This window comes from Sander vitreus, chromosome 24 (assembly GCF_031162955.1).
Source record: "Sander vitreus isolate 19-12246 chromosome 24, sanVit1, whole genome shotgun sequence".
NCBI classification, from domain to species: domain Eukaryota; kingdom Metazoa; phylum Chordata; class Actinopteri; order Perciformes; family Percidae; genus Sander; species Sander vitreus.
In genome coordinates this window covers 7,185,071-7,208,014 of record NC_135878.1, presented here as the reverse complement: position 1 = coordinate 7,208,014, position 22,944 = coordinate 7,185,071, and the positions used below count along the sequence as shown (strand labels likewise).

The following is a 22,944-nucleotide window of genomic DNA, read 5'->3' as shown; positions in this document are numbered from 1 at the left end:
ATTAAAAAGGACAATAAAATCAATTAAAATAGAATGAAATGTGAGAAAAATAAAATACAAACCGAAAAATGAATAGACAAAAACATACAATAACAGTGCTCTGATACAGACCGTTTTCACAGAAACAGCACAGGTGTAATCAATACCATTAACAATGACTCTGTTCCTTTAAGTTTCCCAGTCAGCTTTGCTGGTAGGACAGCATGCACAATACCATGACCGTGGAATTGACACATCTGAATTGAATGCAGTCGTTATTATTGTTATCAATTCCTACCTTTTCTTTACCTGTTATGACAAGAAAAAAGAGCACATTTAAAATAATCAGAAAGCATAGCTTAGAGGCATCATGTTAGCTAAATGCAGCTTCACCGTCTTTTGTTCTGACTCAATGTATTACAAGCTGACTGCTTTTTGTATTAAAAAAAAAAAAAAAAAGATATCATATCAGGATATTGTCTGATGACTTGTCATTTTGTATGTTTGATTCAGGACTTAAATTGGTGTTTGAGTACAGTGCTTGAGTAATTAAACATATCTTATCACCGTGTGTGACAGAGCTGTCATATTTTCTTGTAAGAGGAAATTAGAGAAATGATTGTAAGGCATTGCTAATCAGGCCACTGTGCTGTGGCTCTTTCATGACATAGAGTTAAGGGGTGTTTGGACCTCGTCACACTATTCTGATTCTAATTTAGCTTCCCCTCCCTCTGCGCTCCTTCACATTAACAAAGACGCTGCCATGTCATGCCGGCCATGTCATGTCCTCTCCTTTTGTCTTCTTGGCCTTTCACTGTTATCTCCCCTTTCCCCTCTGTACTAATTCATATCACTCCACTCTGCCCACATCTTTTACTCCACTCCTCTCCTCACCTTTACTTTCCATCTTCACCACAGTCTCTTTTCCCACTACTGTATTCTACCCTTTGCTCTGTTACTCCCTGCTGACCTCTCTCCTCTCTTCCACCCACTCTCCTAGCAATAAGCACTGCAATGAGGATCCATATTGGATTGTTTGCCATTAGCCTCTGGGTTGACAGTCTAATTGCCTTCATCCACCAGGGTCTCTGTAAGCCTGACCCTGCCAAATCTGCATTTGCATGTCCACAGAGAATACTGGATGACCTGTCCATTGAAATGCTACAATGGACAGATTAGGGGAGACAGCTACAATCAGAACTTGAGCCCTAGCCTTTGTCCACCTTCCCTCATTTCCATGTCTGCATCGAATACTGGCTAGTTAGTATGTCCAAAGTGCCGGCAGGACCAGGTCCTGCCAGAGTTGACAAGCTAAGAAGTCAGGAACTGGTAATCGTCATAAAAAAGGTTCTAATCCAAGCCGAGAGCTACCTGCTACCCCCATTGGATAAGCTCAATGCGGAGCTCTCATCATTTTACACACTCTCCAAGTATGAATATGTATGCTGCCTTCAAGCACTTGATGTTTAGGAGTCTGTGTCAAAATCAATGGCCACAAATCTGCCACATCCTCAGGCAGGCAGACACACAGACACACAACCTGTTCTTCATCAGGTTTATTATCATAGACAGCGTTTCAGTTCCTTCTGTTGATCAGAGACTTGAAGTTTTCAGACTGTTAATGACCTTGTTGTCTCTCTTTGTCTCTCTCGCTCTCTCTCTCTCCCACCTCCCCGTTTCTCTTCCATCAACTTTGTTTTCCCGCTCAGGGCCGATGCACGCGAGAGAACTGCAAATACCTGCACCCGCCCGCTCACCTGAAGACCCAGCTGGAGATCAACGGGCGAAATAACCTGATCCAGCAGAAGACAGCGGCCGCCATGTTGGCTCAACAGATGCAGTTCATGATCCCCGGCACCACCATGCAGCCTGTGGTTAGTGCTGGTCTTTTTGCTGTGGTAAATAAATGTCAATGCACTGTGTGACTCACCATGAAAATAACAGGGAACTCTGTTGTTGTGCTACACTGTAAAAAGTCTGGCTTTGTTCCTGTTAAAAGATCTTTATTAGGGCTGTCAATCAGTTAAAGTAGTTAATCGCAATTAATCGTCTATTCATCAGACATTTTCCACCTGTTCAAAATGTACCTTAAAGGGATATTTGTATATTATTTTCAACACGGGAGTGGACAGATATGCTTACTTTGCAAATATGTGTATATTTATCATTGGAAATCAAATAACACCACAAAACAATGACGAATAAATTGTCCAGAAACCGTCATAGCAGTGTTTCCATTGTAACCAAAAGCTCCAACATATTTAAATCTCCCCGGTCATAATGTCCGGTTAAAATAATTCCCCGTACAGTGTATGCAGCCGGTCTCTGTCTGTAGTCACCACTCTGTAGTCTCACTCAATGTCACGTTACACGTCACGACTATCAACACCACTGAAAGCTGCTGTGCCTCTGCCGGTCAAAGCCGCTCTGGTGAGCAAGGAGAGGGGCAAGCGGAGCTGTGTTTTGAACATAAGGCAGCAGATATTACTGAAGTTGCAAAAACACCCAGTGCTTCCACACAAAAGGGACATAGTAGTTACTGGATGTTCAGTTCTATGAGTAGGAGAACCCCAAGGAGAGGCAGAGGGAGTGAGACGGCGTCTGGACGTGGGCGAGAGACGCGACCTGCGACCAGATTATCATAGTTTCTAAAAATGCAGTGCAGTGAGGAAACAGACATTTCATACAACAGACGTTTATAACGTGCATTCAACCTGCGTTGGACCCAATCCGAGACTCCAGTCCAGTGCACTTCAGTCCATAGTCATTGTGACAGAACCTGAGGTAATGCATCAAAAATATTTGTGGCGGTAAAACAAATTGCCGTTAACACGTTACTATTGCGTTATTTTGACAGCCCTAATCTTTACATATCAAGTTAGCTACATTATTTTGACTGGAGATCCCCCTTTATGCAAGTAATATTTTCTATGGCTCACTGAGAAAATATGAGACGTCTGTTACAGTACATTGATACGGCCTTCTATTAGAAACTTTACTATTATTACTATTTTCAGATTACATCTCAGGCTCAAAAGATGACTTTGTTCTCATACCAGTTATTGAGATGGCCTTGAGCAAAAGCACTAAACTCCCCGACTATTCTCTGGGAGTTGCTCTGCAGTTAGCGGTAGACTGTCATTGCACTGGGCAGCTGCCAGGTGTGAACGTGTTGAACTGCATCAATGTAAGGCTGGGTGTAGCTGAAAAAGAACATGCTTGCTCAGCAAAATCTTCCTGACATACATAGAGGTTAAAAAAAACCTTCTCTTGTTTCTACCCTCGCTTCCTTCTCTCTCCACTTTTTCTCTGAAAGCTATTCCTCTCTGTTCCCCTGGCTGTCTCTCTACCTGTCACACTCTCTCCCCACCTCACCTCTCATCTTCCTCACCCATCATTCTGCACAGCTGCGCCCCTCCGTTCATTTGTCTCGTGTCCCTTTCCTCTAACTTTTCTCCCTCTTTTTTGTCGCTGTACCCTCATTCTGCTATTCACCTTCCACTCCCCACTGTCTCTCCGTACATCCATCATATTACATCTTTGCCATTAAGCCATTTCTACCATTTTAATTAGGAATGTCATTTTTGTTGTTGTTGCTAAAACAAGAAAAGAAAACAGACAGAATATCTTAAAGAGCAGTCATGACAACAAAGACGAGCTGCTCAGGTGTTGGTAAACTGTCTTTTCTCTCCATGTACAGCAGACGTTTCCAGTCAGCCAGGGCCTGGGTTCCAGTGCAGGTTTGAGCTACGCACCCTACCTGACTCCCATGTCCCACAGCATGGGCCTAGTGCCCACAGACATCCTGCCCAACACCCCCTGTATGGTCCCCGGCAGCCCACCTGTCTCCGTGACCGGTGGCTCTTCCTCCAACCAGAAACTGCTGCGTACCGACAAGCTGGAGGTGACCCACCCAATCACAGTGTCTCTCTCTCTCTCTCTCTCTCTCTCTCTCTCTCTCTCTCTCTCTCTCTCTCGCTCTTTCTCAAGCATTGGAGCTACTGTATAGCATACCTAGTGTTGTCTTTGAGGTTGTGAAGTGACATTATTGTAACAACTTAGTGTGATTATGGGTGTGAAAGAGTATCATTTATAGCACAGGGTATTTTAGTTTTGATACAATAGTCACACATATGTAACGTCTGAAAAGATATTCCTCATACTGTGCAGTGAATACAGAAAAAAAAAAAAAAACACTATAACGTACTAATTACCTCCATGGTTACCATGGGAGTTGGCATAGCAACAAATAAAATACAGACACCCACATCTTTAACCTTTTTGATTTAACTTTTTGATGACTTAAATAAATTGAGACAAGGACCTGAAAGGATAAGCAAGAAAATATGACTTAAATACATACATTTTGAAATTGCCTTTGAATAAACCCAAGTAAGCAATTGAGGTTTATAAAGAGTCCAATTTTTACAGAAAGCAGAAATTATTTCACTTTATTAAAATAATTAAATTTCATATCACGCTGCTAATTGTGTCACAATTTCGAAACGTAGGTGAAATGTGTAACTGCTGTTTATACCACCAAGTGTAGCTGCAGTATTTGTTTAATTTCAACTAAACGCTGAAAGGCAGAACAATAACTAATCTAAACAACAGTATCAGCCTCCTTACTTGATAATTATTTACCTTTGCATTATCCTTGAGTGTAAGTTAAGGAACATCTTGTCTTACACCTTAACGAAATCATTTAAGGCTTGTATCGGAAACACAACACGAAGAAAAAAAAAGAGAGATAGTGTGAGATTGCAGTAATTTAAATTGGAAAATCGCCCAACACAAACTGGTACTTGCTAGACAGCCACAGTTAGACTGGGACAATTACAACAACTTCAGCAATCTCCATCTGCCCCCTGGCAAACAACACTGAATGAGAATAGCTTGGCGATTGAGGATAGTTTTTTTTTTTTTTTTTTTTCACTACATTTTTTGTGATAAACAATAATCTCCCTAAGACCTTGAGGTGATGCGTAGGTGTGTGCCTGTATGTGTTTTTCTCAGGGAGTGCTATCACTAAGCAACTGAATGAAGTTGGCTCTAATGAGACAGTATTCCTGTGAGACACGTACACACTCCCACACAAAACCAGCATGCGTGTTTTTGCATGTGTTTTGCCGCAGAACAGAACTGTCGCGTGTGACGTTCTGTGTGCGTGCTTGCGCGTGCGCGTGTACTCTGTGTGTGTACTCTGTGTGTGTCTCAGTCCCAGAGTGCAAGTCAAAAGCAGATCCCATGTGATTATGCCCAGGCCTCTGAACCGTTGAACACTGACTGGATCAGTGACTCCACAATCATTTGGATTTGGCACACATTGCACTTTAGTTACACAGTGTTTAGACTTTTTCACACCAAGTCCAAAATTAATTTATTGTCTGTATTTAAAAAAAATAAAAAATAAAAAAATAATAATAAACGTTAGCATGAGTTTTAAGTCTGGTCCAGCAGAATTAAGTAAAACCTTGCTGTGTAAGTGAGATTCTGTGTGCAAGAATTTGAATTGAATTGATTTTTTTTGTACAAATACATTGGATGTTGTTTTAAAAGTCCTTAAGGCTTGTTTGCCCTACCATGCAGTATTTAAATATGTATCAACATTCTCATTTTCAAAACAGTCAGACACCAAAATGTCAAATACTTAAAAAAGAAAATCTAATATTGTCATCAAGATTTTGATGGCTGTTAACTGTGGAGTTACTGTGCTAGTTGGATGATCATGCACTACAGTAAGAGGATGACAATAACTAAATAAATTGGATGCTATGCAATGAGTATTATGCTGTTTAACATTGTTTCCAGACGTGTTCTGAAAGCTCAAGTATTCACGGTTTGTTTCTTTTTCTCTTTTTGCATACATACGTGTGTGTGTCTGTGTGTCTGTTTGTTCGTCCACCTGACTCTCATGCTCCCAGGTTTGCCGTGAGTTCCAGCGGGGCAACTGCGCTCGCGGGGAGACCGACTGCCGCTTTGCTCACCCCAGCGACAGCCCCATGATTGACACCAGCGATAACACGGTCACCGTCTGCATGGACTACATCAAGAGCCGCTGCTCCCGCGAGAAGTGCAAGTACTTCCACCCCCCGGCCCACCTGCAGGCCAAGATTAAGGCTGCCCAACACCAGGCCAACCAGACAGCTGTGGCAGCGCAAGCCGCCGCCACAGCTGCAGCCATGGTGAGAGCACAGCACTAAAGCCTACCTACTGTACCCTGTACCTACACAGTGGTAGAGCAGGAAACAAACACATACTTGTCCTTGTAGTAACCAAACAAATCTCCTTCTTCTCCTGCTTGTTTAGAGTACTTCTAGAGCAAGAGCTTGTAAGGGACAGGAAGGCTATTTTATAGCACCTATATACAGTTTCCTTTCCAACAAGAGCTTAGACTTCCATTGTAATATCCATGGAGGCTTTAGGGCACCAAATAAACAAGTTATTATTGGATTGGATGGTAATTTTATGGTTGTGGAAGAGCAAGTAAACACAATATATACAGTAGTATTACACTAGTACAAAGCTGCCATGCCTAGTTACTGCTACCTGAGTTTTTACAAAGCACAGATTGTTTAAATTGGAGATCATAGAGTAGCTTATTGAACATTGGTTTTTGGTGATCTCTTTTGAGCAACTCTGTACCAAATAAAATACATGGAACCACACATAGGCTCTCTGAGTACATGTGACATAATTACAAATCATCTCGGCTTACACAATATACACAATACACTGCTGTTGATGATGACACCCACAGCAACATAAAATGTGGAGCGCTGCTTTATTACTGTATAAAACATACCCACCTCTGCTGGTTTATTCTAGTGGACTCCAGTGTACAATTCAATAACAATAGTCATCCTAAAGTGAGGCCGTTGTATACAATGAACAGGGTTTAGTGAAACCTAAATGCATCAGTATAATGCCGCAAGAACAATCTGTTATTATCTCACCGCAGTCCGCTTTTATTTTCCAATGCCCTTGGTTCATACAGAGACAATGTGCTGGCTCACCCCCCCATACCACCTCCACCCTGCTCTCAATGATAAGTGCGGCTCTCTGCAGATCAGTGTAAATTGAATCGGGGATGGATGAGGATGTAGCCTCACGGGTGGGGGTTTGTCCTCGTCTGCCTTTAGTTGGAAAAATCCCCCAACATGCTGAGGAAGAGACAGACAAACAGACAGACAGACAGATGGAAATGCAGGCAGACAGACAGTGGGAAGTGTGTCTTGGCTGTGCCCCACCCTCCCCCAGGCTGGCTTCTTTTGAATGGTCCTTTTGGCTGCTGCACTCGCACACACCTTGTACTGCGCCAGTGTGCTGACTGACTTTTTTTCCTCCATGGCATGGGCATGCTTTATGCGTTGCACATACCTCTCTCATTGGCTGACTCCATTGCTGCTTGCTCTCTTTGTCCTTCCTCCATAAGTCCACAGCGTGGATGATAAGTCGACCACGAGTTCAGGTTAGTTTTGTTTGAGCATTTTGTAGAGGCTGCATGTAAGCAGGAAAACAACACACAATTGAAACATGCATAAATAAAAGAGAGCCTGAGACCTCGAGGCACTATAACCTGATGTTGACCCGTCAGCGCTGTTTTCTTAAAGGCACACTGAGTACCTTAACTCAACAACTTCCCCATCAGGTACACAATGCTTTGTCAAACAAGAAGATTTAGTTCATCTTCCTAGTATATTCTCTTCACAGTCCTTTGCTTCATACTCCAGTGTTCCTCATATGCCCCAGTTTATCAACTTTATGACCCAATTCGCAAATTACCACCAGCAGTTACAAGCTGTGCTATAGGTGAGCAGGGTTAACCTTAGGACAATGAGTTGTTTAGTCAGCACCTTTAATCCAATTTTCTATTTGCCCTTAGCCTAAGCTGAATCACTTTTATTGAAGCAGAGACCCATAAAACCTGTATTGCTGCACTGCTGCAAATAGGTAATATCATTATCCATAATTCACTTTTCTTATTTTTTTTATCTAAATAAAATCTAGCAAATAGGCTAAAGTGTACTGTAAATAAGGTTACACATTAACTGATACGGTCACAGTAAGAAGATCCTGTTACTGAGATTATGTTGTTTTACTGTGCCACATTATGTGTTGCTTGCCATGCTGTAATCTTCTTCCTCATTGCGAGTCGAATGCAGTCATCTTTGCTTTCCATGTCACTTTAATAGACCACCTGGCATTTGAACTAACCACAGTGTTTAAGTCTGTTAACAATACAGTGCATCAGCAATGCCTTGTTGCTCTTTTATAGGATATATATTGTCATATACTATTAGAAAATCCACATACATGAAGCAAGAGGCTTGTGCATGGATCCCCTTAACTGCTGTGCTCATCACATCCATCAGTCATCTTTTTTTTTCTCCTCTCAGCAGTGACATCGAATGTGAGGACATTTTTTAAATAAATTAACAAAAGCATTAAGTTGAAATAAAATAGTACCTCGTTAGGTTGGCTACATACTAATATTAGATTCGTAAAACACTCCTAGGTTTTAAGATATGTGTTGTCTCTAGGAGGAATATAAGAATAAACAGAGCTCCACATTCTGTGATTTGAACTATAACTTACATTGCGTCACCACCCCCAAGTTCATTGATCACACTAACAAGCCACATGCGCTCACAATGCAGATTTAGTTAGAGGATTTGTCACTCATTTCAAGGACTAGACATGAATCGACACCACTACAGAGAAAGGATGTGATCGTTAAACTACTTTTTGTTAGGACCACTTATTGTAGCTAACACATGGGTAACAGCCCCCTCATAGTGTTTATCCGTAGTTGCCTACACAAACTTGTCCAGTTCCTATTGCCAGTTGTGAGGACAGAGTTCAATAATTTGAGGTTATTTGATCAAAGAGCTCACTCACATCCCAATCTGTTGTGGGTGTTTTAGACATTTCTCAGGCCCAAAGCCACCTCCAGGAGCACTGTAATTATTGTGTGTGTAGGACTGTAGCACTTCTTGTTCAGATCTCACATAAAGTGTCAGCCCAGTATTTATAGTCTGAATCAGTTGTGTTTACTGCTAGAAAAGAAAAAAAAATTGATTTACTTGACGTTGCTACTAAATGCTTTCCTAGTAGTTTTGAAATACATCATAGAATCTTCTTTTTTTTAACCAAGGGTTAATGTAGATGCTTTTTTGCTTTTGTACTAATTCAAAAAGTAGCAATGTTTCTTTAAAGTAAACAAAACAATTTTTTGTTTATGTGCATGCCTATTGTTTTGTATGTGGTATACTTGCATTCAGATTATTTTTGATTTTGTTTTTTTCCTTCTCACCTATCCACAATGCAATGCTGTCCCCCATGACGCACCTCTGCTTGCTGTTACCTGTATGTTAATACGCTTGAATCCCATTGGCCCACTGCCATCATGTGCTCGCTGCCTGCTAATTAAAGACTCAGTCGACTGCCAAAGCAATGAAGCGACCCCTCGAGGCAACTGTAGACCTGGTACTTTGACCTTTCACCTTTTGCTTTGCATGTAGCTTCTTTAATTGTACTGTAGCCACTCACAAAATTTAAGTTTGCTCTTTTGTTTTTGTGAAACCCTGTAAATCACTTTAAAGTATACATATTTATCATTTATGATCACCAGTGGCCATTCTAGATTGTACTGTACATTTAATAAACTATGATGTAATGTTAAACTAATTCCAGTTATCACACTATTTTCCTTAATGTGTTGTTTGCTATGGTGTAGTTTCTCATTATCCTTGTGATAGTTACAGCAAGTTTCCATTTTTGCCTTGTTGTGCTGTGCATAGACAAATAACAGATTTGCAAATATCAGTGTTGACTTGTGTACAATTGTGAACAAGTATACAGATCAAATCTACTGTTCTTGTGTGTGTGTGTGTGTGTGTGTGTGTGTGTGTGTGTGTGTGTGTGTGTGTGTGTGTGTGTGTGTGTGTGTGTTTTCGGTGGATAGGCGTTCCCCCACGGCGTCCTCCAGCCCCTACCAAAGAGACAAGCACTTGAGAAGAGCAACGGCTCCCTGTTCAACCCCAGTGTTTTGCACTACCAGCAGGCGCTGGCCAACGCACAGCTCCAGCAGCCCACTTTCTTTCCCACAGGTAAGGGCTCCCAATCGATACACATGGCACACAGACGCATCATAGGTATGCAGAGCATGCAAACACAAAGATACACCCACTGAATGTGCTCAGCTAACCTTCTATCCATCACACATGTATCTTTTTGGAGTTTCTCGTGCTAAAGTGAGAGCACCTTTCACGATCAGTTACGCCTGTTTATTAGCCCTATACTTTCTTTTGAAGGGGATATATTTGAGCAACGCACATAAGGAGCCCTGCTGTAATGGTGTGTGTGTGCTAATGTTTTAACTATTCACCATGCCACCCCTCAAACTTTGATGTACTGCCTGCCAATATAACACGTAATTGCTGCCAGGTTGAAGGGCAGAGCAGGCTTTGATCAGCGCAATCAAAGATATGATATATTACCACATAAATATGATACACCTCACTCAACTGTAACACCCAAGCATACAAAAGAGCAAAACAAGCCCAGTTATTTCCAACACAAAGGCTCTGTAACTGTTTCAACTCCAAAACTATAAGCCTTAATGACTTAACTTTGAGCAAACACAGCCTTTTTAATGTGTATTTAACATCAACATTGATCATTTCGATAAAAAGCCATTAAAAAAAAGCTATTTTATTCCAAGTTTTCCAAATTAATCCCCCGAACAAAATGCACTCTCTGTCAACTCCTCTCATAGAAACTAACAGTAGCTTAAGCCCCCTTGGGTCACCCGCTAAATGAGATAACCGCAGCTAATACGGCAGCCTGTAACCACACTGAGTCATGAGGATGAGACTCCCATCCCTCACTCTACTTTTTACCTGCTCTTTTTGTTTCCCTGTGGTGGGAGACGCCTGACAGCCTCTCATCACTCCCTCCCTCTGTATCTTTGGGTGGGAAGTAGCCCTGAGTTAAAGTCATGTTTGCAAATCACGTTTTTTACTGCTAAGTTTGGGATGGGAGGGGTTTCTCCACCCATGTAAACAAAAACAGTAGGAATCAGATATTTGACATTTACTGTAAAAAAAAAATAAAAAATTATCTGAATGGTCCTGATGCAATAAACCCTACCCCATCTTCATTTGATCTAGATCTGGATGGAAGCCTGTGCACATCATTGTACTGACACTGCATGATGTTGCTGCTGTTTGGTTCTATCACCTCTTTGTTTTCTCTTTTATTATTTAGTCTCCTCTCTATTCCTAGAAATTACTTATTTAGTTCATTTTGTTCCCTTATTTGTTTATAGCATATATATGCAAATGTGCAGCTATTTAATTACATTACATTACCGTTTTATGGCCACAGAAGACTTAATTATAGGAATGTAGAATATTGTTTTGGCTGATTGTGGATCAACTTTATGAACAGATAGATCTCAGACACCAGAATGGTCAAATTGAGTCTATTTTATTTATATAGCCCATAATCACAAATGTGTCCCAATGGGCTCTACAATCTGTACAACAGATGATCTGAGATACAGATAAGGAAAAAAACTGGATTATCCTGATTATCCATCATTTCCTTCCTTCGCGTCTGCAAACCAATAATCTCATTGATCCAGCTTTGCAACATATTCACTTTGTCCACACTTTCATAACCTACAGTCAACCTAAGTGTGCTTTATGTTTGATTTAGCTGGCGCTTTATAGAAACAGTATTTTCTGAACTGAATAAGGGAACTCTTCTGCTTGCTACTGTTAACTGCATTCATAACTGGCTGACAGCACCACTGTAGCAGGAGCATCTGAGCTGAGTGAAGTCTTCAAGCTTTTTTTTTGTCTAACCTTGTTGTTCTCCCTCTCAATTAACCCATTTATTTCCTCCTCTCTCTCTCTCCCATCTCTGTCCCCCCCCCTCTCTCACTGTCTTTCTCTGCATGAATACAACAGGGTCAGTCTTGTGCATGACTCCTGCTAGCAGTCTTGGTAGGTCCTGACCTTCCCTTTGCTCTCTCACACACACTGTTTGATGTATAAGAGTAGGGGGGGTTGGAGCGGGATGAGTGGGCAATATCTGCAGCCCTTCCAGGTGAGATAAAAGGTCATTGCTTCACCGCGTCACCTCCTGTGGGGGTGATGAAACTTTAAAGTGCTCTAGGAAAGTGTCATCAAACTGTCCATTTCTTTAGGCTGAGATATGATATGAAACACATTTTTTGTATGTCCATTTTGTATCACCTGAAAGAGTTGTGACTTTCAGTTCTTGTTTCCCTACTGACTTACTCGCTAATGACTGTTTGTTTGTTTATGATAAAAATGATAGATAAAATACTGCAGACTGAGCTGTTCTTAAGCTGTAGGATAGCTACTGTCTGTTTGCTGTGCTTTGTTGATCAGGAAATTTAAATCAGTTTCCCAGAGAAGTTATTTCAGCCACATGGCCAGGGCATTTGTCTCGGCTAAAAGGGGATGGGAACTACAAAAAGTCCCAGTCGGCTTATCAGCAGGTCTTACATTAATAAATGGAAACATGATGACTCTGAATAATGATTTTAAACATCATATCAAAACAATCCGTCTGAGATGCATGTTTTTGGCATGCGCGATGAAGTAGCCGCCTGGGTTTTTGGCATCTTCCTGCTATTTAACTTGTCAGACCACATGAATTAGAAAACTAAAATTCCCATCACTGCTGCCAAAAATGTCATTGATTTATTATAATTGGTGTCTTGTGCGCCTCAACTTCTCTGGGAAAAACAGCAAACTGATTTTCCGTATAAATTTCCTTACTTGTGATTGTAATCAGCTTCTCTCCTCTTGTTTTTTGTTTTGTTATTTTTTTCTCCCATGCTCTCCTTTTCTTTCTTTCTTTCTGTCCTCCTTGCTTTGCATTGTGAATGGTTGCATGCCATCTGCCGGTGTAACCCTAACGATGGCTTGCTGGCTCTCTGTAACATCTGCCACCACCACCACCACCACCACCAACAACTACAACAACAACAACAACAAACGATACCGTCGACACACACACATCACAACTGTTGCCATGGTTACCATAATGCTCCACCTACCTGTCCATCGCTACCACTTCCTTCCCTCCCCACCCCCACCCCTCAAAACAAAGTCCCAATGATGTACAGTGCTACGCCTGCTACTGTCTCTGCAGCAACAACTCCTGCCACAAGTGTCCCCTACGCAGCAACAGCACCAGCCAATCAGGTTTGCTCCTTTTAAAGCTTTTTTTCATCCGTCCATGGAGCTCTGAATAAGTACTGCCTTCTTATAGCCTGCAGCTGAGTCTTAGCCCGCGCCAAGCCCCTCCCCATGCGTCCATCCGCCTGCACTGGGCAAGCTCACACTGGGATGAACGCCTCTGAGTGGGTATTTTCCAGAGAATTTAAAGCCGAGGGGGCTACCTGAGCAAGCCGGTGACAGTGCACTCTATCGTATTTCTCGTAAAACATTGTGCACAGCTCCATAAGGCGCTCCCAACAAGCACTTCTTCAGAGCTCCCACATTTGCAAAGTAGTATTTGTGTTGTGTTGCACTACTTCCTGGTTTTGTTTTGCATGTTCAGTTTTTTTTTTCCTCTTCTTTTTTTTTCACTTTTCTTGTTGTCAAATAAGCCTCTTCATCTGCAATAGGGGGCACCATCTGTACTGCTTGTGTGCTATGCAAATACACACACATTCAAGCAAATACATACAGGCAATTTATGCAGCACTTACAGCTGGTTCATAACAGCTGCCATGTTGGATTTCTTTTTCCTGTTTCCACCCCTCCCAGTTTCATCTTTTTACCTTTCCCTGGTCGCGGGATAAAAGGGAGAATAAATCATGAGGTTACCGTTACGGGCCGTGCTTGTCCGGGTGAGACAGACACAGGAAAAATGATCACAGAAGCAGTCTAAAAATGGCCTCTGGTCGACGGCTATCCTGTTGCTGCGTGTCAGCGGGAGCCAGCGAAGCAGGGCCAGGTTTAAATGCCAGAGTGAAGCATGTGTGCCCCATTTTTAACCTGGAAATTTCAGCACAATGCTGGCACTCTGGCCTTACGCAGCTGGTAATCATTTACTGGTAGTTCAGTACAGAGGTGCCTTGAGGACACACAGATGAACAGAATAGAAGAGTTCCACAGGTAGAAATATACTGTAACTGGAAAACCATCACGTCATTTTCAGCAGGTGAAAAATTGTCCACGTTATCATTGTTAGTAGTTGTAGGGACCAGTATCCTGATTTCCTATCTCTTTTTGTAACACTTTTTCTCCCTGCTGTTTTGTCTTACAATGTACAGAGAACATATATTAATACCAATTTAAGTTAGAGAATGAACAACTTTAAAAACTGTTCCCATCTGGAATTAAAAAAAAAAATGAGAATTTGAATCACATGTTTGTTTAAAAAAACAAAAAAAACATGAATCATTTCTCCGAGGTGCCCAATCAACCAAGAATTCGGCCCCGGTACCTTTTGCTTTATTGCCCCTCATAGGCCAGCAGTGTGTGCACTTCCTGCGAGTCACCGTCTCTTCCTGTAATTGGCATGCAGCAGCAGTAGCAGCAGGAAGCAAAGCTGCTCTTTAAAGATGCATGTGGGACAAGGAGCAGAAGAAACACTGACGTCAGCCCTCGCTGTCTGTCTCCGTCTGTCCCCCCTCTCTTACCCCCCCCACCCCCTCCGCCCTGCATAAAGATCTCTCCAGCTAGGAAGCAGTTACAATCACCAGCTGTACTGCTATAGTACATGCCTTGTTTACTACGGTCACGTCACCCATCGTATGGTTTTTCAGAATACGACACTGAGATTCTTCTTTATTTTTTATTTTTTGGAAGGGCACATGATGCCGACGTCACTGTTTGCTGAAAAACAACCTCTCAGTCCCAAACTGTGAGCTGCAAAGCCTGAGTTTGTACTAATGCTAGCTGGTTAGCATCAGCCATTAGCATCTCAATCATTGTTACGTGGCTTCTTCAAGACAATTTGGACGGAACTGAGTGAGAAGAATGAAATGAGCATAGTGATGTTAGTAATCATGTAAAGAATGTGTGTTAATTACCTCAGATGTAAACAAAATGGATCAATAGTGTGTAGCACACATGCCTAGAGGGACAGAGTCTGGTCTATTCATGACCGTCTCAACTGTCGTTGTGACACGACAAGCAGGAAACAATCACACCATTCCATGTTCTGGCTCATATTAACCATGTGCTGACAGTGCTTGGGGTCTCTGGTAACGTCTCTGCTCTCGCCCGCTGGAGATTGTGAAGTTCCAGCACCCTCGACTGTCCGAATGTGGCATTACATGGTGTACTTTACAGGCTGTATGTGATCTTCCTACTGAACTGATAGGACGATAAATTGTAAGAATGAAATAGAATATGAGGTTGTTATATTGAGCAGCTCCTCGGCTAAAGGACCAGGGTTCAGTCTCTCACCTCCCTGTGGAGAGAACCTTTCATGCTTATCACATGTATTAGAATGAACAGACTAGGTCACTGAGATACAATGCAATTAGAATAATAATCTGACAATAATAAACAGCAGTTCAAACGTCCACCATGATTCTGTTAACGCACACTATCATCATCTGCCAGGCTGAAACATGCTGCTAGTATCACTGCAAAATAGGACCTGCAAACAATTCTTGGTGTTTGTTTTTTCCCCACCTGTGGTGCCAGACGGGTGGGGTGTACCATCCTATATGTGGCTGATCCCACCCATCTGGCACCCAGTAATATTTTCCTATTTTCGTCCTGCACTGTGGAGCAGCCTTTCCTCTCAGCCTGTGCACATCACTCACTCTCTACCTGTGGTAACCTTCTGTGATGTGTGATGTGACCAGTGGCTTCTGTCCTTTGCTGGCTGTCTATTGTATATTAACAAGCGCCATGCTGCTTTTTACTGTGTTTGCTTGCTGCCAGTGGCAACCACATGATGGCAGCCAGCAGCTCTTCCACCTGCCCCCCCCATAGACAAAACCCTCTCTTCTTCTCTCTCTCTCTCTTTGTTGTTTGTTGGATTAGTCTTTATCTCCTAAAGAGAGAATACCCACAGAGGTGACCAGACCTGGGTCAAATGCTATTTTTAAATTATTAGAAGCTTTTGCTCTCATTTGCATGAAACACCAGGCGACCCCAACTCGACCACTAAGACAGACTATTGATCACCCACCTGATGCCTATATGTCTCAGAATGCTTTAACAAAGTGCAAACAGCGTGTTCATATTGTTCCGAATGGTCCACACTCATAGGTGGTGTGAAAAGCCTTCCGTCACAGCCTCCTTCTGACTGCCTCCCACTGCCCACTGATCTCTCTTCAAGACCCTTAAAGGAACACGCCGAATTATTGGGACTTTAGCTTATTCACCGTATACCCCAGAGTTAAATAAGTCCATACATACCCTTCTCATCTCCGTTCGTTTCGTAACTCTGTCAGAGGCCCCCACCGCTAGCCCCCACCACTGCTTCAATATGTTTATTAAGTGTTTTCAAAGTAGTATAATACAAAAGGGCAAAGATTAGGAGTAAAATAATATGCCAATATAAAAAGAAAGGAGAAAGAAAAAGAGGAAGAAAAAATAAATAAAAACAAAAACCTTGGGCGTATTATTCAAGACAATGAAATGTACTGATGCATCACTGGTACTCTAAATAAAATAAAAAAACAGAATTTATCAAAGAAGAGGTGAGTGGCATATTGTGAATCTCACAACTGTTCAAGGTCTCCGTCAAATTGAGCAAGATGGTCTAAGAATGGCTGCCAGTAGAATTCTTTTAAGATTTTCCATCATGCCATATCTGATTTTCTCCATATGTAATACAGAGGTGAGTTCTGTTGATGTTGTTATTTGTACAGGCTGTGACTATACAAATCACGACATGTAAATAGGAAAATGTTGGCGTTATTTTGTCACTTATTGGGAGCAGTAGGCTAGTTGGAGCCGGTTACCTCCAGGATCTGTGCTAAGCTAGGCTAGCGGTGGGGGGCTCTGATAGAGTTACGACACGCACGGAGATGAGAAGGGTATGTATGGACTTATTTAACTCTGGGGGATACGGTGAATAAGCTAAAGTCCCAATAAGTTCCTTTAAGAGGAATTGGTTTCTCTCTGATCCGACATTGATCTGTTCCAACTACGAAACGTTCTCTGAGTTTGAGCTCAACGGCTCCCGTAGCCAATTGTGAAATAGTTGCCAGTAGCTAGCTGGAGAATGAATCGACGTCTGACCTGGACTGCCAACAAGGTACGTTGCCTTGTTGATATTTGTGCAGACCTTCTTCGTGCGTTTTACTTTCTCCTGACGAATCTAACCAATGAGCGGAGTGAATGTGCTCACGTGGCCGTTAGTGATGCATTTTGGATCACTTTTATTTTATTCTGCATGAAAAGAAATCGAATAAACGGGAAAACGCAACAACTTTATCGACTCATCAGATCAAACGAACTATAGGTTTGAAAATGCCTGAGGAGAAGTTGAAATTCTGCCTACTTTCACACCTGGCCAATCAGAGCTAGGACATATTAAGGGGAGCGTTAAGGTTGTCAGATGATCCGGCAAGCACTTAGTTTGAAGCACATTAAGGCCTTAAATCGTCAGAAATAAAGGCAAATAGTGTTTGACCCAGATCACACTAAACCCAATAAAGCATAAATTCTTTGTATACGTACGTATATGTCATAAGTATAATAATAAACAGTTTCTCTCTTACAGGTTCACTAAATGTGTCTCTCCTTGTGTTCTCTCCTTCCTTTTCTTGTTTCTACCTCTCTGTCTCTCTCCTCTAGATTATCCTGAAGTAAGTTTCAGGAAGGGAATGGAGTGTTACGAAGCTGCACTAGGAAACCCAAAACAGTCCCTGTGTAAATACTACCTTACCTCTCCCATAGAGGTCCAGCAACCTGCATGCTAAGAGTGTAACACTTCAATTTAACCGTAAGAACTGCAGTGCCGGTGTAACACACACACACACACACACAGACACACACACACACACACACACACACACACATTTAAAAAAAAAAAAAAAAAAAAAATATATAATGTACGTATTGCTAGAAAAAAAAAAAACTATTAACATGAAAAAGTCAAAAATATTCTTATGTATAGTACCACATACATAGCAGACACACTATAGAGGTCATTTTAACAACTGTTCTCCCAAAGTACCGTGAATCCCCTCTCTTTCATATTTATTCAAAAATACACTGCACAATGTTCATCCCTTTGGTTAGTAAAACAAACAGAAAAGATGCTTGATTTGCACTATACGAGACATATAGTGCTTAATGTTTTAGTGGGAAACAGGAAGAGTCGCAGAAAACCCGTGCACAACCACACCAACGCACTCTGCGCTTTTAAGAGTGTTCATGTCTCGCGGTCTTTGCTTTTCTCTCTACAAAGTTGAATGTCCTTGGGGCAGACAGGCTCATGTTTTCTTAATGTGACTGTCCCTGCGAGGGGGTACCTCTGTGACCCTCATCTGCCCCAGATGCTGTTAAGATGCCATGATGAAGCTTATGCTCCCCTCCCCTACTGCCAACTTTTCATCTCCGGAAACATCTTGCCAAAGTTGAAGAGGTCGGTGGAATCAACCTGCCAGAAAGCAGAGCCACATTTTAACACCCTGATAATTGTTTTTGGGGTTTTTTTTCTTCACTTTTGCCATTGCGAAAGCTGCTCACAACGCACCCTTTATTTGTTTCGGTGCTGGGTTCAGTTCTTTGTTCAGGAGGAGTGGCGGGATAGATTGTGCACGGATTTTTGCATGCAGTTGGGACTGGGGAAGACAGTGCCCAGTGTTGACAGAAGATAGTCATGGCCATTACCGAAAAGCCTAAAGGCTCGGGTCTGTGCCAAGGGCTTAACCAAGCTTGAGGGTTTTGTTCCAGACATACCAAGCCTTGTGAGTGTGTGTGCATGTGTGTTCGTATCTGGAGACTGATGGTCTGCCGGCAGACTGGGACTTGAAGCGAGGTCTTGCAGGTGATGATGACAACACCAGGCCGTGTAGGAGAGGTTTTTGGAGGGTGGGTGAGGGACTGAAGTGCTAAGACTAAACAAAAAAAACGGTGCATTTGACGACGCTCGTCAAGCAAAAGATGACTTGAACTTCGACTGGAGGGCTATCTGTGACCGTCGGTTGTCCTGTCCAACCCTACTATCACCGATAATCCTGTTCCATTTTAGAAAACTGTAGAAGTGCCTAAAAAATGCTCATCAACAACACATTCATCCAGAGTGTATCACTAAAAGTCACAGACGCAACATACCGGCTGTCAGAAGCTACATGGACCTTTTGGGAAAGACATCACATTTCGTGAATTGTAACTAGGAAACGGTTTCCTAGTTACCGTTCATTAACATCACAAGTGACTTTATCGAAACGAAAAGAAGTAAAATAAACGACAAATCAAAAATAGCTTTGTAGAATGTCTGGTGACTTTCATGGTGTACCATCGTTTCTTACCATGGTTTGAGTAGTTTACATGAGGAACGTGAGTGGGGGGGGAAATGTATTGTAAACTGTGTAATGTATGTAAAGTGTCTCTTATTTTGAGAGTTTATATCCATGGTTCTAGAAATGTACTCAAAGTTATTTAAAGATTTGTGTTGTGTCTACTATCAAGGTATTTTTGAAACCGCAGCCCCAAACCCTTCACCATCTCCACCTCTATCCAGAACAATCATTTGTCTTTTAGCCAAGATCATTCTTTTATTATTTTTTAGACCAACCCTCTCATTATTATTATTATTATTATTATTATTATTATTATTTTACATATTTTGAATAAGCATCTTTTTACTCATACTAAATCTTATTTCCCATATTTCAAAAACTTTGATGTAATTTCATGGTGCTTGATTACCATTGACAATCCACAATCATACCTTGGAACAGGAGTGCTTCACTCTGGTTTCCCATTTCACTTCCATTCACTCTGATTGTCTCCACATGCATTATGATTTGTATGTAATATTTGTGGAAGGTGGTAAACGTTTTATTTTGTTGTAATTTATCTTATGTTACTCTTGGTCAAATTTTAGTCAAAAACAATGTTGTTAACTATTCTATTTTGAAATGAATGTAATTTATTGAGCTGTGCTACGTTCTGCACGGTTGGTCATTTCAAGGTCTAACCTGTCAGGTCAGCGAATGAGAAGTCGCACACATTTGAGGGGTGGGGTTTAAAAGTCAGCCCACCAATAGAAAGCTACTGGATCTTTCTTGCCTTCTCATCGATAAAAAGATCACGGTGTTGCAGTAATGAGCATAGTTATAGAGTTGCTTGTGTTGTTGGAAAAAAAAAAATGTTTATTGTATAGATGACATTTTACCAAAAAAAGAGAAGAAAATTTCAAAAAAGATGTACTTTTCACGCTAGTATAATAGTATTTCATAACAATATTAAGTTGTTGCCGTGGCAACCAAATGTTGCAATTACTAAAGTTGGGTATTTTTGTAAATGACATTGTTAAGTTGATTTTTTTGTTTCTTTTTGCTAGAACACTGTACACAAGGTAGATTGTAAAGAAGATATGAACATTTCTTATGACCTAATATTTTCATTAGCAAATAACAGCCTGTATAGTGCTGTGACTGTAACACTTAAATAGATTTAAAGTAATCAATGTTACATAGATTATATATATATATATATATATGGATCTATATATATATATATATATATATATATATATATATATATATATATATATATATATATATATATATAAAAGAACTAAATAATCTATAAATTAATAAGTTCAGATGTTCAACCCCAGGACAAAGGACCTTTAGGTTCCACACTGAGACATTATATTTGAGGCGTATGTATCACTAGAGTTAAGGATTGCACTTTTCATATTGTTTAAAGATGTGATCTGTTGTCCATTTCCTTTAAGGGTTTACAGGTTTCTGCACCTTGCTAGTACAGTAAATCTGTTCATCAATCAAAAGCAGATACCACCGGTAAATAACTTTAATTCAACATGTTGCATGAGAAAACAATATTTTCTTTTCTTACTAAATGATAACGTACTGAATGTTTCTAGTGGAGAAAAAAAAAAGTCTGTACACAAAATGTCCTCATTTGGTGACCCACAATGCCCTTGTGTATGGAATCCCCTTGAGATGTTATGTTTTGTTTTTTTTTGACATGTGTTGGCAATGATTGACTGATGGAAAAAAAAAAAAGAAAAACGTAAGCACTTTCTGAGCAGTTGGTCAACTGAGCAGACTCAGCTTATCCAAACACTTTGCCTTATCTTGAGTCCATCGTGCTAAAGGTTTTATGTTTTTAAGAGCTCTTATGAAATTTATTAAAGAGACTTGAACGGGTCTCTTTTCTCAAATCCTCTCAGTTTCATTTCAACTATGTATCTTTATATCTAAAAATAATTTTTTTAGGGTTTTAATGTGCGCACCACAAGGCCAAGGCGGGAGGGGGGAACTGCAACAGAGTGAAAAGTCATTGATCTTTTCTTCTGGTGTCCCAAATCTGAAGTGAGATCTTTTTGTCCCATTGCCTCACAATGGAACTGTTTGGAATGTGTAATTCACAGCTTTAGCCAGCAGAGGGCACTACACTGGAGACTGCAGGTTACGAATTGTGACTGCCTGTGCCATCATTGTTGCAGTGTACCCCACCAACAAAGTAAAGACATAAAGATAAATTGACAAGAAGGCCCTCATCGGATTTATAGTTTCAATGTAATCATTTTTTAAATGTATTCTTTTTGCATATATTTTGTGCTATTTTATGTTCTATAGTCAAATGTTTCTTTGGTTCCAGCAAGATAGTGTCAAATCTATTGAAAGAAAGAAATAAAGAAAATCAAAGAAGAGCTTGGTCTGGATCTCTCATTTGTGTCATTTAAAGGTCCTGTTTGTGTAAAAACTGAAGAATCACTATTTTTATTTGCAGGATTGTAACTGACTAACTATAGACCAGTAAGGTATTTCAGTCCTGAAATGTCTGTGGTCCCTAGTTTTTCTTCGGGGCCCTCTCAAAAACCCCTGTTGGTCCCTGAAGTCCACATAAAGAGGGAGCCATAAAGGTCAATAAACAGCACTATCACAGACTAATTTGAACAACATTTAAGGTTGTGACAGCTAATAGGTTTTAAGACTTATAACAAGATTTTAATGATTTTTGCCACAGATGATGAACATAATGATAAGGCCTTGGACTGGGACAAGTAAACTCTTTAATTGATTGTTTTCCAAGTCATTTCCTGTTACTGCAGTGGAGGATTTTTGTGTAAAGTGAAGAACAATAATATGATATGAGGGGTCAATAATACTGTTTTAATGGCCATAGTAGAGTTAGTATACTAGATATCTGTATACAAAGGTAGGGCCTTGACTCATGCTGACAGCAGGGAGACTCACGACACACTGCTGCGACCTACAAGGTGAGTAGCTTATCTACTTGTATCGTAGAGGACTGTCCCTCGAAAATGTTACTTTCTACAGTCGAAAGAAAAACTCAGTAAAGCTGTCAATCTCTATCAATCTGCTGCTTTATCTGTTCTATTTAGTTTAGACAAATTGTGATGAGAATATAAAATTGACAAACATGAGAAACTACCTGAAGACTTGTAGTAAGCTAACCTCACTCCATGACATGTAAAACAGGGAGGGGCCCATAGAGAATGCCTATGTACGGGGTCCAGAAGTTTGTGCTACGCCCCTGGGTGTCAGATCACATAACATAATGTGTCATTCTTTAGTGCAGTTGCAAAAAAAAAAAAAAATGTTGAGGATGTGTTCTACTTTGACAGCTTATAAAAAATTAAGATGATTTAGTACCACACAATTTTGTTCAATTCCCCATAATGATAAAGTTGCTTCTCTTACATCTTTGTCACAAACATTTCAATCTTCTTCCAATTCTTCCACTGTTTCCAGGTGGCACTATAATCACCCCCCAT

At 40.9% G+C, this 22,944-nt stretch overlaps 1 protein-coding gene across 26 annotated transcripts in view; it reads left to right on the top strand.

The window, feature by feature from the left end:
- The window catches only part of LOC144512951 (muscleblind-like protein 2a), a 53,698-nt gene extending 31,843 nt beyond the window's left edge, over nucleotides 1-21,855 (top strand). For 4 of the 26 annotated variants that reach the window (XM_078243950.1, XM_078243949.1, XM_078243952.1 and 1 more), the window contains exons 3-9: nucleotides 1,689-1,877; nucleotides 3,680-3,883; nucleotides 5,904-6,164; nucleotides 9,415-9,468; nucleotides 9,947-10,091; nucleotides 11,958-11,993; nucleotides 17,796-21,855. In XM_078243950.1, the coding sequence (XP_078100076.1) occupies nucleotides 1,689-1,877; nucleotides 3,680-3,883; nucleotides 5,904-6,164; nucleotides 9,415-9,468; nucleotides 9,947-10,091; nucleotides 11,958-11,993; nucleotides 17,796-17,920 (1,014 nt within the window). In that variant the 3' untranslated portion in view covers nucleotides 17,921-21,855. Of the gene's footprint in view, nucleotides 1-1,688; nucleotides 1,878-3,679; nucleotides 3,884-5,903; nucleotides 6,165-9,414; nucleotides 9,469-9,946; nucleotides 10,092-11,153; nucleotides 11,929-11,957; nucleotides 11,994-13,131; nucleotides 13,227-17,795 lie in introns of those variants that run through there. The other 22 variants (XM_078243962.1, XM_078243955.1, XM_078243968.1 and 19 more) reach the window with 22 other exon arrangements.
- Nucleotides 21,856-22,944: the final 1,089 nt, after the last annotated feature.